The sequence below is a fragment of the Sus scrofa genome, unplaced genomic scaffold, assembly GCF_000003025.6.
Source record: "Sus scrofa isolate TJ Tabasco breed Duroc unplaced genomic scaffold, Sscrofa11.1 Contig1878, whole genome shotgun sequence".
Classification (NCBI taxonomy): domain Eukaryota; kingdom Metazoa; phylum Chordata; class Mammalia; order Artiodactyla; family Suidae; genus Sus; species Sus scrofa.
The window spans coordinates 97,177-113,943 of NW_018084968.1; the positions used below are offsets into that span (position 1 = coordinate 97,177).

Genomic DNA, 16,767 nt, shown 5'->3' on the forward strand with positions numbered 1-16,767 from the left:
TTTGCTTCCAAAAATTCGAGGTCCTACAAAGCAAAAATGTGGAGGAAAAAACATACTGAGGTAGGAAGCTGCCCAGCCCCATTGCCGATAAATATACCAGGAAATCCCCCATTTGGCTCCTTTATTAAACTTGTTCCCCAGGTGACCCTAGGGACAAAAGCCTCACTCAAACTCTCCAATCTATTTTGGGGATTAAGGCTACAGGAATAGAAGTAAATATCTCTAACAGAGATAGCAAGTTTGCTTAAAACACCAAATGAAGATGTTTCCCATCAGATGATTCCTCTAAATCCTAACTGGATGGGTGATGGTGTTTAAGACTAAGGACCAAAGATAGAGGTGAGGGAATTTATGTGGCTTCATAATTTTCATATTAATAATTCATTTACTTCAGGATGCTACTTACTTATCCAACATCCCTTCTATCTAATTTCTATTCTAGCTAAATGTGTTTGCATTGCCCCAATGAAGCCAGTTAAGAAATGTAATTTGGGAGTTCCAGGGGGTTATAAACCTGACTAATCTCCATGAGGATGTAGGTTCGATCCCTGCTTTGTTAAGTGGGTTAAGGATCCAGTGCTGCCATGAGCTGTGGTGTAGGTCACAGACGTATCTTGGATCGTGTGTTGCTGTGGCTGTGGTGTAGGCTGGCAGCTGCAGCCCTGATTCGACCCCAAGCCTAGGAAATTCCATATGCTGCAGGTGCAGCCCTATAAAGCAGGGGGAAAAAAGGTAATTTGACCTGTATTACATTCAAGGTGGCCATAAAAAACACCATCCTTTCTGGTGAGATATAAGTGAGTGGTTATTGCAGGAGTTGTATTTAAAGGGGCGGGGGGGGGGGGACTGACTCAATTGGCTTGTGTCTTTGGCCTTTGGCCACTGCCCTTTGCTTTCTCCATATCTTCTATGAAGAATGAAGATGTCATTCTTCAGCTGCAGCAACCATCTTGCAGGTATCAAACCAATGCCACATATTCCACCGTGGAGCAGGAGGGTTTTCGGCGAGACAGCAGTGAGTGATGGCTTGAAGAGAGATCTTAATTCTCTGCTCAGGAATTGAACCTGGGAAGCCTGGATGAAAACCAGGGATCCTAGTCACTAGACTAGCTAGAGGCTAAAAGCAGAATTGCCCTGATTCTTGCCCCCTGTTGAAAACAAGAAAGTTTCAAGGAGGCAGAGACTGTAAAAGCAGGTACAAATTTGTTATTAGAAACACAGTACAACATGTGAAAGAGCATACGGAGAAGTAGTCTATTTATCTACAGCGGAAGCGAAGCAGTAATACACACCCAAAGGAGGAGTCTTGGTGTGGGCATCCCCCTGAGTGAGAAGAGTGCTAGGGAGGTGATTTATAAGTGATTAAATCTGTTCTTCTGGGTCATTTTTTCCTTTGGCCAATTTTTTTTAATTTAATTTAATTTTTTGTCTTTAGGGCCACACCTGCAGCATATGGAGGTTCCCAGGCTAGGGGTCAAATTGGAGCTATAGCTGCCAGCCTACCCCACAGCCACAGCAATGCAGGATCTGAGCCATGTCTGCAACCTACACCACAACTCAGGGCAACGTTAGATCCTTAACCCGATGAGCAAGGCCAGGGATCAAACCCAAAACCTCATCGTTCCTAGTTGGATTCATTTCCACTGCACCACTAAGGGAATTCCTTGGCCAATTATCTTGTTTTATTTCTCACACCTGACCAGACCCAGGGCCCTTCCCAATATGTGTGCACACCTTTTGGCCAAGATGGATTCCAGAGCAAAAGATTATGGCATGGTTATCAGGACTTATGGCCTGGTGCCCCCTCCCTTTTTGACCCCAGGAGTCTTTCTGCATATGTGGAGTTGGGGTCTCTCTGGCCCCAAAGATAGGAAGTATGTGACCTCTGGATCTTTTGCCCAAGCAGGGGTCAGGCCTTCTCTGTCTCCTGCCATTACCATTGTTTAAAGTGTCCACAGAAGATAAATTCCAGATATTTACTTTGTGCCTATTGTATTTCTATCTTGAAGTATAAACAGGTAGCTAGTTGTAAATGTATATCCTGGAGCCCATATAAAAGTAACCACTGCCCCAGGAGGATAAAGGTAACCACATTTTTTTTTTTTGTTTTGTACACCAACATGAGCATATAAGCCAATCTTAAACTATTTATGACTAGACTTAATATACTGGTGGGTTTTTTCTTTATTATTAAAGTACATTTTAAATATAGTAAAACACACAAATCTAAAGTACAGAGCTTAAATGATTTTCTATTAACATAAGCAAGGCCCTACCATCCTGATCAATGTAAAGAACATTTCTACCATCTTAGAAGCCTCTTTTGTGCCTTTCCAGTCCACAGCCACATCTGCAGCATTGAATCTATTATTCTGACTTTCATCATCATCATATCTTTGCCTATTCTTGGACTTTTAGTAGAATAATCCAATATAACATCCTTCGTGTCTAGTGTTTCTTCAGTCACCATAATGTCTGTGAAGTCCATCCACACTGTGGTAACAGTAGGGAAGTATTTCATTTATGGAAATTTTCATGGTTGAGGGTGTGGGTTGGAAAAAGAATTTTCCAGAGTCATAGCAGGGTGAAAAGAAAGATAAGTTTATTGAGATAAGAGACACTTCTAGCACAGCAGGGCAGCTTCCTGATGGTCAGGGAGAGCTGACCCTGAGTGCATGATCATTTCTGTTATTATAGCCCAGGGAGAGAGGAGAGGTCTTATAGTACACCTGCTAACCTGATGATTGGTTGGGGAAAAGAGGTCTTCTGATACACTTGCTGGTTCGTTAGGGACATATAATGCCCCTATGGGGCAGAGTGAGGAGTGGGCCACATACCTGACCTAGTAGGAGGGTAGGAAGGAGTAGGCCAGGTTGCTCAAGGTGGGGGGGGGGCATTACAATGAGATGGGTGGGGCAATGATGAGGGATTAATAATTCTTTGGGCCAGAAGCTTTGACTTCTATCTCCTTGGATAGGCCTTGAAGTCCCATAGGAATGGGTAGTATCCCGTTGTGTAAACATTTATTTGCCCTTCTGCAGATGGATATTTGAGTGGCTTTGTGATTGACATTTTCACTCAATATAATGAGCTTGATATCCATCTAACAAAGAGAAAAATCACAGACTCAAAATGGTATCACTTGTACTAAAGCCCCTGATGCCAAGCCTAGACTTAATACCTAACCTAATAGTTTGCATCTATTAACCCCAAACTCCCAGTCCACCCCACTCCCTCCCCCTTTCTCTTGGCAACCAAAGTCTGTTCTCCAAGTCCGTGAGTTTCTTTTCTGTGGAAAGGTTCATTTGCCCAGACCTGTAATCTTACTCAATCAGTTTGGAATTTTCCTCAGTACAGTGAGGTAATTCATGTGGTCCCTTTCCATCCCCAAAAGGAAGAAGAGGCAAATGCATGATAAAACCTCACCATTTCCTTTCACCAAAAAAAAAAAAAAGAAAGAAAGAAAGAAAATGTCCTGACCCCAAATAACCCTTTCTATTCTTTTGCTAATGACTTCCTTGCCCTACCCTCCTTTTTATAAAAGCTTTTAACTTGGTACCTCTCCTGGAGCACCCTTCTAGTTGCTAATGGGGTGCCATCCAATTCAGGAGTAGCTTAATAAGGCTAATATGATCTTCTCATTTACTCAATTGAATTTTGTTTTTTAACACATTGACGCTGCTATGTGTACAATTTTATTTCTTTTTTGTTGTTCACTAATCTTCTGTTGTATGATAAACCACATTTTATCCATTTATTCATTGAAGTTTGTTTCCAGTTTGAGGCCGTAACAAGTAAAACTATTAGAAACATTTATGCATAGGTTTTGACAGAAACATACATTTTCACTTTTCTAGGATAAATACCCTGGAGTGGGATTGCTTGGTTGTAATTTTTAACGTACCTATCCTATACATGTATTATTAGACTTTTATGTAAGTATTTCATTTTTTTCAGAGACATATAGGGGTACTGTGTTTTTCATATCTATTTCCCATGGTTCACTGCTAGTATACAGAAACATGATTGATTTTTATGTGGGTGCTGACCTTGTATCATCTAACCTTGCCTAACTAGGAGTTTCATTTGTAGATTCCTTGAAATGTTAATATAGACAGTTGGGACAGTTTTATTTCTTTTTTCCCCCTCAATCTGTGTGCCTTTTATTTCCTTTAATTTTTTATTGCACTGGCTAAGACTTCTAATACTATGTTGAATGAGGTTGAAAGCAAATATCCTTACCTTTTTTTCTGATCTTAGGGAAATTAAATTTAGTCTTTGACAGATAAGTATAATGTTAGCTAGAGTTTTTGTTGGTACTATTTATTGGATTTAGGAAGTTCAATTTTATTCTTAGTTTGGTGAGAATTTTTATCAAGAATAGGAGTTGAATGTTTTTGTGCATCTCCTGAGATGACCATGAGATTTTTCTTCCAGATGTTAGTATGATTGAGTTTTACATACTGAAATAGTCTTGCATTCCTTTCTGATTTACTTCATTTAGTCTGGCTATCTCTAAGTTCATCCATATTACCTCAAATGACATTTCATTCTTTTTGTGGCTGAGTAATATTTCATTGTATACATGTACCACATCTTCTCAATCAATTCATCCATTATGCGCATTTGAGTTGTTTCCATGTCTTGGCTATTGTGAATAGTGCTACAGTGAACACAGGGGTGCATGTATCTTTTTGAACTATAGTTTTGTCCAAATATATGCCCAGGAGTGGAATTGCTAGATCACATGGTAGTTCTATATTTAGTTTTCTGAAGAACCTACATACTGTTTTCCATAGTGGTTTTACCAATTTACATTCCCACTGACAATTAGAAGCGTTTGCTTTTCTCCACACCCTCTCCAACATTTGTGATCTGTAGACCTATTAAAGATGGCTGTTCCGACAGGTGAGGTGGTACTTTGTAGTTTTGATTTGCATTTATCTCATATTTAGTTATTTGAGCATTTTTTTGGTGTGACTGCTGGCCATCTATATGTTTTATTTGGAGAAATCTCTGTTTAGGTCAGTTGGGTTGTTTGTTTTGTTGTTGTTGTTGAATTGTATGAGTTGTTTGTATATTTTGGAGATTAAGCCCTTGTCAGTAGCATCATTTGCAAATATTTTCTCCCATTCTGTATGTTGTGTTTTCTTTCTTTCTTTCTTTTTTTTTTTTTTTTTTTGTCTTTTTGTCTTTTTAGGGCTGCACCCACGGCACATGGAATTTCCCAGGCTACAGGTCTAGTTGGAGCTGTAGCTGGTGGCCTACTCCAGAGCCACAGCAATGCCAGATCCAAGCCATGTCTGCAACTTGCACCACAGTTCACAGCAATGCCAGATGCTTAAGCCACTGAGCGAGGCCAGGGATCGAACCTGCAACCTCATGGTTCCTAGTCGGATTCGTTAACCACTGCGCCACAATGGGAACTCTGTTGTGTTTTCATTTTGCTTATGGTTTCCTTTGCCGTATAAAAGCTTTTAAGTTTGATTATGTCTCATTTGTTTATTTTTGCTTTTATTTCTATTGAATAGGATTATGTTTATTTCTTCTTCAAATATTTGGTAAAATTTGCCATTGAAACCATCTTGGTTGGAATTTCTCTTTTCAGAATATTTTTAACTATAAACTTAATTCATTTAATGATCTTACAATAAAACCAAAGGCATTGATAATGAAGCCATAGTGGTGACAAACAAATAATTTTAAGAAGATGTAATGCATATGTACAATGGGACATTACTTAGCCATAAAAAGAATGACATTTTGCCATTTGCAGCAACACGGATGGACTTGGAGGGCATTAGGCTAAGTGAAACAAATCAGAGAAAAACAAATACAGTGCGATATAACTTCTATGTGGAATTTTAAAAAAAAGAAGCAGAATCACATATAGAGAAGAAACTAGTGGTTACCAGTGGGAAGAGGGAAGGGGGTAGGGGCAATTTAGAGGTGGGGGAATAACAAAAGGATTATTATGAGATTATATGAGATCATGTGTATGAAACTTTTGAAAATTATAGAGCACTACAGAATTCAAAGAACCTTTTGTTCAGCAAAAGTAAATAAATTTAAAAAAACCCACTCGTAACCAGTGCACATGCTCTTCAATAGGAAAAAATATGCTAACTAGGGCACATCCATGTGGACATGCAAAACTATACATAAACATTAAAAATATGAAAAAAGCCGGAGTTCCCGTCGTGGCGCAGTGGTTAACGAATCCGAAGAGGAACCATGAGGTTGCAGGTTCAGTCCCTGCCCTCGCTCAGTGGGTTAAGGATCCGGCGTTGCCGTGAGCTGTGGTGTAGGTTGCAGACGCGGCTCGGATCCCACGTTGCTGTGGCTCTGGCGTAGGCCAGTGACTACAGCTCCGATTCAACCCCTAGCCTGGGAACCTCCATATGCCCTGGGAGCGTCCCAAAGAAATAGCAAAAAGACCAAAAAAAAAAAAAAAAAAAGAAAAAAGCCTAAGATATAAAAAGTGAAAAAGTCAATAAAACCATTTTGTTTAAAAAGAAAAAAGAAATAGAAAAACTATGCACATGTGTGTAGAAAAATATAAAAGAACACCAAAATAAATAAATAAATAATTTTTAAAAAATTCTCCATTCTTCCGAAAGAAGGTAGTAAATGAAAAAAGAATAAATAACAAATAGAGCTTCTGTTTGAACATCAACTGGCACAATCTCACTCTGGTTAAAAACCAACTTAGGAGGTCACTGGTCTCAGACAGGCAAAAAAATTAAATATTAAAGAACATTGATTTATTATTAATTTATTATTTATTCTTCCCCATACCTCTGAAAGTCAAGCAAGTGAAAGAGGAATGGGACAGCTGAAGACAGACTCATTACAACTTCCATTTGTATATCAGGTTGCTTCAGAAGGAGGACCGTATTTCTCCATGGGAATTTTGGCTGAAGTCATCAATACTGATGGTAAAGGATTGGATCCCATATGTTAATCCAAAGAACTACCCAAAATACTGTCTCCCTCTATCACTTGCATTTCCTTTTATTATCATAAAAATTCTCAGAGGCAACATACAATGCTGGACAAAATGATAGATTTCATACAACACTGGACAAAATGATAGATTTCATTTCAGCCTTTCCAATCAGATATGGCAAATAGCAGGGAATATAAATGGAAGTTATACATGTGCCAAAGCTTGTGTCAATAGTATGCAATGCTTAACTCTAATATATGCAAATTAGTACAGGAAAATTATAAATAAAGCAGAAGGGGCGATAATGTAAAAATTTCATAATTTGCTTATGGAGCATGTATTCTATGTTAGTACTCCGATATCTAATCTAATATGAATCCTCGATTCCCTATAATCAGACTTTTTTTTGGTCTTTTTGTCTTTTTTAGGGCTGAACCCACGGCATATGGAAGTTCCCAGGCTGGCTAGGGATCCAATCAGAGCTGTAGCTACCAGCCTACACCAGAGCCACAGCAACTCAGGATCTGAGCCACGTCTTCCCCCTACACCATAGCTCACGGCAATGCCAGATCCTTAAACCACTGAGCCAGCCCAAGGATTGAACCCACGTCCTCATGCATGCTAGTCAAGTTCGCTAACTGCTGAGCCATGACAAGAACTCCCTCATAATCAAACATTTCAATACCTGCAGAGTCTCTGGGCTTCTCTTTGTACCCATCTGTGATTCTGGCACTCATTTTCTCTCTCTGCCCATCTGGGTGTTGCTGTCATTCTTCATGTCACTTTTTCCTCTTTGATCCCATTTTCATTCTCTTTTAGCCCTGGCTTTCTCCCATATTCTTCTTACTCTCTCCTGAAAATGATCCAACTTCTTTCACTATTTAACCAATTATAATACGGAATTAAAATCCAATTTCTATAGTATTTATTGTACTACTGATTTCAGTTTGGGCTCCCAATCTTTATATAAAAAAGCAAAAGATGTGTACAGTTTTTCATTCATTTACCTATTTGCCACTGCTAGCACTGTACCTTCCTCCCTCTCACCTTTTTCTTAAAAAAAAATAATAATAACTTTTCTAAGGTCCGATTGACATACAAAAACCTACATACTTATATGTAAAAACTTAATGAGTTTGGAGATAAGTATACACCTGTGAAGAAGTGGGAGAGGAAACTGAAGTATTTTACATGCAATCATAAAATAAATCAGAAAAATACTACTAGATAAAAATGAAGAATGAAGGAACTAAAAAGACAAAAGCCCGTGAGAGAGTGACAGGTTAACATGTAGTTGAATGGCCTCTTGGTACCTATATTAATTTTAAATTTTATCTGAATATTTCAATGTCAAGATTCTTAGTCAAAGACGGAGAGGGATACAGAACAACACACATAGTTAGCATTTTGCATAAAAGAAAGCATGTCAAGATACTTGAACTTAGATCAGAAGGACATCTTTCCCTCGGTTTTCACAAAAGGAACATTAAGGGGCATGACCAACTTCCTCAGTAAAATCCTGCAATAAATTCGGTGATGGGTTTCATATTAGCGTTATAGTGTCCCTAAAGTATAGGCGGACTTCAATGCTTTAAATGTAGAGCAGGATTAATTGATATCTTTCTTGGTTTTAGCAAGACCCTATTTTAAATGACATTTTATGTGAGGGCTTCGATTTTTTGCATGTGTCTGCATGCATATGCACCCACAAAAACGTGCATCTTAGGGAAATTTAGGTGTCCTAGAGAGAACCTCTAGGTCATCAGAAATCCAAGTTTCAATAAATGATAGTAACATCAAATACAGGGAACTGGAGACCATCTTTAGCCCTGACTGCACTGCCCCAAGAAGGAAGGTGGAGGGAAGACACTGATATGACCAAGCTCATACTTCTTTCTTGAGATCGTGAGAATATGCTGCCCTAGACAGTGTTAGGGACATAATCTTTCAAGAGAAGCAGCACCATCTTTCAACTTAGGTAAATTGGTCCCCTGCTCTAAATGTCTGGATTGTAGCTTTGTTTGTTTTATCAGCCATAGCCGATGTCAACTCTCCAGAAAGTTCCAGGCCCTGTGATTCTTAAGGGTTTCCAGGACTTACAGTGCCCCAAGGCCCTGTGGGTTTACCTGGCCCTCCAGGTGAGAAAATATTTTTCTTCATATTTTATTGGTCACTTCTTCTTTCTCTCTGGTTGAAATATCCATAAACCCAATAGATATATCCAGGTGTTTCTGATTGTAGCAGCAGAGACAATGATTTTTCAGAGGAAAATTACCAGGGATTCCCACTTCCGAGCATGGCTAAGGGCCTAGGATTTTAAAACAGATGATGAGGTTTTTACCCCAGAAAAATTTCAGGGATAAAAGTCTGACTGACATACAAAAATCTACATACTTAATGTAAAAACTTAATAAGTTTGGAGATAACTATACACCTGTGAATAAGTGGGGGAGGAAACTGATTTTGGGGGAAGAAACTGAAGTACTTTATATGCAACCATAAAATAAATCCAGTTTTTGTGGGTGTACATGCATGTAAACACATGCTAAAATCCAGACATTTAGAGCAGGGTCCTGAAGAAACTACCACGTGAACCTAAATGGAGTTCAGATAACATTTAAATTGATGTACTTTTTAATTTTTTTAATTTTATTTTTTTCATCTTTTTAGGAGCACACCCTTGGCATATGAAATTTCCCAGGCTAAGGGTCAAATCAGGAGCTGTAGCTGTCAGCCTATACCACAACCACAGCAACACGGGATCCAAGGCATGTCTGCAACCTACACCACAGCTCATGGCAACACAAGATCATTAACCCACTGAACGAGGCCAGGGATCATACCTGCGTCCTTATGGATACTGGTCAGATTTGTTTCTGCTGAGCCATGATGGAAACTCCCTAAATTGTGTACTTTTTTAAATGGCATGGTTTCTCTGTGCTCACCCATAATTAACACTGGAGTATTGGAGAGTTTCCTAAAAATTCAAGGGCAAAATGATATTGTATAAAACAATTAAGAATAAGGTATTAGGTGATTTTCTCTCAATTCTAATGCCATCTTCACCTCACTAGAAACTATTCACCAGTTTGATCCTCAACCTGGTTGTGCATCAAAATCATCTGTGAATATTATTTATTATACAGATTCCTGGATTCATCTCCCTGAAATTCTGATTCAGAAGATCACTGCATTATTGGAGTTCCCATCGTGACTCAGTGGTAATGAACCTGAATAGTATCCATGAGGATGAAGTTTCAGTCCCTGGCCCCACTCAGTGGGTTAAGTATCCAGTGTTGCCATGAGCTGTGGTGTAGTTTACAATGCAGCTTGGATCCTGCATTGCTATGGCTATGGTGTAGGCTGGCAGAGCTGCAGCTCTGATTAGACCCCTGGCCTGGGAACTTCCATATGCCACACATTCAGCCCTAAAAAGCAAAAAAAAAAAAAAAAGAAGAAAGAAAGAAAGAAAGAAGGAGATCACCGCATTATTAGTTAAGATACTGTTTTTTATTCACTGTATTTCTCTGTGCCAGTGTGTCCCGAGAACAATCCTTATTTGGTGTTTGATAATAAAAAACATGATCATACCTATAAAGTGAATTGAAAGGGCAACTCAGACAATCATTTATTCAATCATTGCTTCAAAAACATACTATAAGTACTAACTCTACACTAGACACTGTGTGAGGGCACTTTAGAAAAAAAATAATTAACTAGGAAACTGGTTTATAGTCTAGTTAAGGTCACAACACAGGTACTTAGAGGAGCGATTACTATTCAGGGTGGCAAATGTTACGATCAAAGGAAACACTGGATTCTGCTACTGTCACAGCAGCAAGGAGAGAAAGACTTCCTGGGAAAAGTGATGTTTAAGATGATCCTTGAAGGGTGAGTGCAAGTTAGTGGGAGGGGTGGTGTGCAAAGAAATTTTCAGGTTGCAAAACACATGAACTTCAAATCTCCTTTATCTTCTTTTTTTTTTTTCCCTTGGTGTTCAGGATACCAGGCTTTCCAGGACCACAAGGGCTACCGGGGATTCCTGGTGACACTGAGACGTGTCTACCTCCCTGCCAAATCTGCCTTTGCCGTGAAGCTGAGTAGTCCCCTCCCAGCCCCCTCCCAGCTCATAGTCTTCAAGGAAGCCCTGCATAACCACCAGGACCACTTCAGCCTTACCACAGGAGTGGCCACCTGCACCTGCACCGTCCCTGGTGTGCGTCGCTTTGGCTTTGACTTTGCGCTGTTCCAGCATGCTGTGAGGTTAGGGCTCATGAAGAATGGCACCCAAGTCCTTGAGAAGGAAGCCAGGGCCAAGGACAATTGCAGGCATGTTTCTGGAAATGTCGCCTTGCAGCTAATAATGGGAGACCAAGTCTGGCTGGATTCCAAGCTAGACACAGCAGAGACAGAGAAAGGATTGATTCAAAGGGCATTCTTTGGGTATCTTCTCTATGGAAATGACACTGGCTAAGGGATAGCAGCACCCTTACATTCCTCACGAGGTCCTAAATCTCACAGCAAACTTCCCTCCCCCACCCTGGATATTTTTCAGTAAGATTGTCGGATGAATAACATTAAGAACCCCAGTTTACCAAGGTGAATGCAAACCTAAACATGGTAGAGATTAATTATCCATTAACTGGTCAACAGTTTCTTATTGAAAGCTCATCAGATTTCATGTATCCTGCTACATCCTGGGGACGTCAGGCAGGGGGTACATCAGGAAATAAGACCTGGCAGAAAGAGCTGGACTACTACTTGAGTCCAGGGGCACCAGGCAAGTCACTATCCCTTTCCTTGATTATGTGTAAATATTGTTGTTGTTTCTGTTTTTTGTATTTTTAGGGCAGCACCCTCGGCATATGGAAGTTCCTGGACTGGGGTCAGATTAGAGCTATAGCTGCCAGCCAACACCACAGCCACAGTAACTCGGGATCCAAGCCGTATCTGCAACCTACACCGTAGCTCAAGGTAACACCGGTACCCCAACCCACTGAACGTGGCCAGGGACCAAACCCAGATCCTCATGGATACTAGTTGGGTTCATTGCCACAGTGGGAACTCCTATGTGTGAATATTTTTTACCCAAAGACAAAAAGTCTTGATCATAGCCTCCAACACCACTTCGATTTCACAATTTACAGTATAGAGAGGAAAGCAAATACCCCTGAAAAATTAAGAAAAGTTCCAAAAGGTCTGTGCTTGGGAAGGGAATTGCAGTAGAAAAATAAAAAGTATATTCAGAAAAGAAGTTCAAGAGATGAAAAAGACAATACTGGATTAAAAATTTTACTAGATTGGCTCCTAAGCAGATTGGAGATGGCAGGGGAAAGGAACAGTAAATTAAGATCAACAGAATTACACAATCCAAAGGACAGAATGAGAAGGAAAAAATTGAAGGAAAAATAGCAGCGCTGCAGTGTTCCTTGGGACAATATTAAGTGATTCAACATAGGTACAGTCCATCGAGTTGCCTGGAGGTTACTTTGGGGTGGAAATGGTATAATATGAATTCTTTTTTTGTCTTTTTTTTTTTTTTTTTTTTTTTTTTGTCTTTTTGCTATTTCTTGGGCCGCTCCCGTGGCATATGGAGATTCCCAGGCTAGGGGTTGAATCGGAGCTATAGCCACTGGACTATGCTAGAGCCACAGCAATGCAGGATCCGAGCCACGTCTGCAACCTACACCACAGCTCATGGCAACGCCGGATCGTTAACCCACTGAGCAAGGGCAGGGACCGAACCTGCAACCTCATGGTTCCTAGTCAGATTCGTTAACCACTGCACCACGACAGGAACTCCCTGAATTCTTATAAAATGTCTTCTCTATAATATACATTTTGACAAGTTTTGAGTTTCCATCAAATTTCTAGAGTGTAGGTCTATTTTCTGAAAGCCCGTTTAGCAAAATGGCCAGTCATCTAATAGCTCATTCATAGAACTGGCTTTTGGAAAATTGACTTTTGGTGAATTAGGCTGCCTAATATTTTTTCACCAGCTCACCTGTTATAAGGTCACCTCTCTCTGCTCTTTTGATAAGAGAGTGAGCTTGGCTTGTAAATGCCTGTAATGCCTGAGTAAAACAGAACCAGGATGGGAAATCATATTCCTTGGATATATCCCCACTCTGTATTTGAAAGACAGAGTGTATCTTTGTCTATTACACGTGGAAAATTAGCTGGAGAGTAGAAACTATCTCCTCTCATTTTGAAGTATTAGTGTACTGACGCAAAATTGGAGAGAATATTTGGAAAAACCATAAGGAAGTTGCTCAAAAGCACACAGAAGGGAGCTGATGTAACATCAAGGGCTGAATTGCTCCAAGTTTCTCTTCAATAGTCTTTTTAACTCTTAGGGATCCTCAGCCCCAAGGCAAAGAGAAGAAATATCCACTCACCAACCCAGAGCCTGCTTTGTTTCCTACCCCAGCATGAATTTCTCCCCAGTATGAATATCAGCGGGAATATCCCTTACATTTTAAGGAAAATTTTACCATCAATCTAACGTGGTATGATCTGTCCCCCAAATCTCAAGAGGCTGTTCACAATATCTGCATGAATCTATTTCCAAATCCGAATTCTTTGTTTCTAATACTTTTAGTGGGATACTACCACTGGCTTTCCTTTTTCTCCTCTTAGTCCAGTTCCCTACAGTGTACTTTTCACGGGCATGACATAAAGATATAATTAGGCCTGCATGTTTTGATCCTGGAAAAGAACTCACATATCTCATAGTTCAGAAAAACAAACAATAAGGAGTTCCCACTGTTGCTCAGTGGGAACGAACCCACCTAGTATCCATGAGGACATGGGTTCAATCCCTGGCCCCGCTCAGCAGGTTAAGGATCTGGCATTGCTGTGAGTGGTGGTGCAGGTCACAGATGCGGCTCATATCTGGCGTCGCTGTTGCTGAGGCTGTGGCATAGGCCGGCAACTGAAGCTCCAATTCGACCCCTAGCCTGGGAACTTCCATAAGCCAGAGGTGTGGCCCCCAAAAGACAAATAAGTGAACTAAGTAGTAAGAAGAGGGCTGTCTTGCTCTGAAAGCACCAGTTTTGCTGATACACTAGTTTGCCCTATAAAACATTGTCCACTGTCAAATTGTGATACATCTTTGGTCATCTATTACGTCTTTACTATCAATGCCATAAAGAAAATCTCCTGGTTCCTGTTGAAGGACACCGCATCCTCTAGGGTGCTGTATCCCATGCTTTCTAATGGACTCAACTCCTTCGAGTCTTCTGGATTATAAGGAAGCATGACATTTGTTAACTATAAAGACTGCTCAGGGAAGTGGGAACGGACCAATGGGAACTGCCTTGAGGCAGGAGCGCATTTCTCATGGTCAAGGAACAGCAAGGGAGTCACTGTTTCTGAAGAGGAATCAATAAGGAAAAAAGCAATAGAGGCTGCAGTCAAAGGGTGCATGGAGTTGGGGTGATGGATGAACATAGACAGATCATCAATGGCCTCATAGACAATTGGAAGGTCTTTGATGTTCACTGAATAAGCTGAGAAGCTGGTCAAGTTTAGGCAGAAGAGTGCCTGGACACCAGACTCCAGCAGAGATGTTAAGCAGGTCAAGCACAGTCACAGGAGTTTGACCTGAAAAGAGACACTCTGGAACAGTCAGCATCTAGAAATTATTAAAAGACATGATATGGAATGAAATCACAGGTAGGTGAACAGATACGGAGAAGTAAAAATGGACAGATATAAAAATAGCATGCCAGGAGTTCTCTTGTGGCACAGCAGGTTAAGGATCCCGTGTTGTCATTGCAGCAGCCCAGGTCACAGCAGTGGCACAAGTTCGATCCCTGGCCCACAAACTTCCACATGCCACGGGCGTGACCAACACAAAGAAAAATAGAACATGCCAGCACACAGGTGATTAAGAGAAAAATCACTGAAGCTGAAGGAATATCAGGCAAGTGTGATGACATAGGAGCCAAACAAGGAATGTGGCAATAAGTCAGGGATCAAATATGTCAAGAAATAGGTAGACTGATCATCTGGAACCAGTTTCAAGGTTATTTGTGCCATTGGTAACAACGTTTTTGGTGGGACAGTACAGCAAGCTTGAGTGAAGTAGGTTGAAGAGAAGGGGAGGTTAGGAATTGAAGTACAGACAACTGTTTTCGTTTGCTAGGGCTGCCGCGACAAGTACCACAGAACTGGGTGGCTTAAACAATACGCATTTCTTTTCTCATGGTTCTGGAGGCTGGAAGCTTGAGATCAAGGTGATGGCAGAGTTGGTCTCCTCTGCGGCCTCTCTCCTTGGCTCGTGGACAGTCACCGTCTCACTGTGCCTTCGTGTGCTGTCTCTCTGAACCTTTCTGTGGGGGTTCATGACCTTAATCATATCTTTAAAAATCCTGTAATATTCTGAGGTATTAGGGGTTGGGAACTTTGTAGGGACATAATTCAGCCCATATCAAATTTCTTTTTTCTTTTTTTTTTAAGGCTGCACCCTCAGCGTATAGAATTTCCCAGGCCAGAGATTCAATCTGAGCTGCAGCTGTGACCAATGTCACAGCAGGTCCTTTAACCTACTGCACCGGTCAGGGGATCAAACCCATGTCTCCGCCATGACCCAAGCTGCTGCAGGCAGATTTTTCATCCACGGCGCCACAGCAGAAACTCCTCATAACAATTTTCTTGGGAAGATTTTGTGTAAAGAAGATAAATCAGGCAGTAGTTGGCGAAAGATGTGGTGTCAAGAGAGAATTTTCCCTTTGAGACATGAAAGCCCAGTGTGGTTACATACAGAAGGAATGATATAGGAGAAAACAAACAAGAGGTGAGAGAAGAGAGACTTAGGAAAACTATGTCCACAAGTGGTCCAAGAACATAGCCTCAAGGGCACCAGTGGAATTTCTACATGGGAAGGGGCATCAGCCTGGGGAACAAGGTGGAAAGCAGAGAATTCAGCAGATACAGGCAGTGGAGCAGTGCGATGGAGGGACTTTGGAAAGTTTGCCTCTAAATACTTTTTTTCTCAGCAAAATAGAACACCAGGAAATAAGCTGAGTGCTGGTGCTAAAGATCTGTGGAGACAGGCGAGTCACATAGGAAATGGAAAAGAAGGAGACAGCATGGAGTTGCTAAGCAACATAAAGGGCCTCCTTGTGACCGATGGTCCTGAGTTGAGAATGAAGCCAGTGTGGCTGCATACTAACACTTTTCTAATTGTGCAAAAAGCCCCAGGACAGAAAAGTCCAGAGCGTAAATAAACAATAAGATAAATGACTAGAAAATATCCCCCTAGGCAGGATTCCCTTTTATGGCTCTTTTCGGGTACTTGTTTCCTGTGTCTCTTCATTTCAATACATAGACATCAATCATTAAAAAATGCAGTGTAGGTTTGCATGTTTTGTAAATTTATAAGAATGGGATCTTATTGTAAGTATCCCTGTAAATCAATAGCACTTTCTCTCCACAGTATGTGTAAGGCAGGTGGGCAACACTCGCTTAATATCATTGGATAGCACTGCACTGCATGAGGGCACCACCAATCCCGCTTCTATTTTGCTGTCAAGGTACACCTGAGTTGTTACTATGCTATTGCAAACACACTTACCTTCCGCCCATATGCATGCCTGCTCTTCAAGGATATACTCTAGGCATATGACACACAATAAACCTCCTACCCCACCTTTTAAAATTTTACCAGGAATCTAGAAGTTCCCCTTGTGGCCCAGCAGAAACGAATCCAACTAGTTTCCATGAGGGTGCAAATTCAATCCCTGGCCTTGCTCAGTGGGTCAGGGATCCTGCTGTGGTGTAGGTCACAAATATGGCTCAGATCCCGCGTTGAT

At 40.8% G+C, this 16,767-nt stretch overlaps 1 protein-coding gene across 1 annotated transcript; it reads left to right on the forward strand.

The window, feature by feature from the left end:
- Positions 1–10,416: 10,416 nt before the first annotated feature.
- On the forward strand, positions 10,417–11,789 carry LOC110258314 (protein HP-25 homolog 2-like). Its single transcript, XM_021081476.1, has one exon. It carries the CDS (start codon positions 10,899–10,901, stop codon positions 11,421–11,423), a length of 525 nt encoding a protein of 174 aa, XP_020937135.1. The 5' UTR covers positions 10,417–10,898; the 3' UTR covers positions 11,424–11,789.
- Positions 11,790–16,767: the final 4,978 nt, after the last annotated feature.

Coding starts and splice junctions, on each gene's coding strand:
- LOC110258314 (XM_021081476.1), top strand. CDS start 10,899: ATGAACTTCAAATCTCCTTTATCTTCTTTTTTTTTTTTCCCTTGGTGT.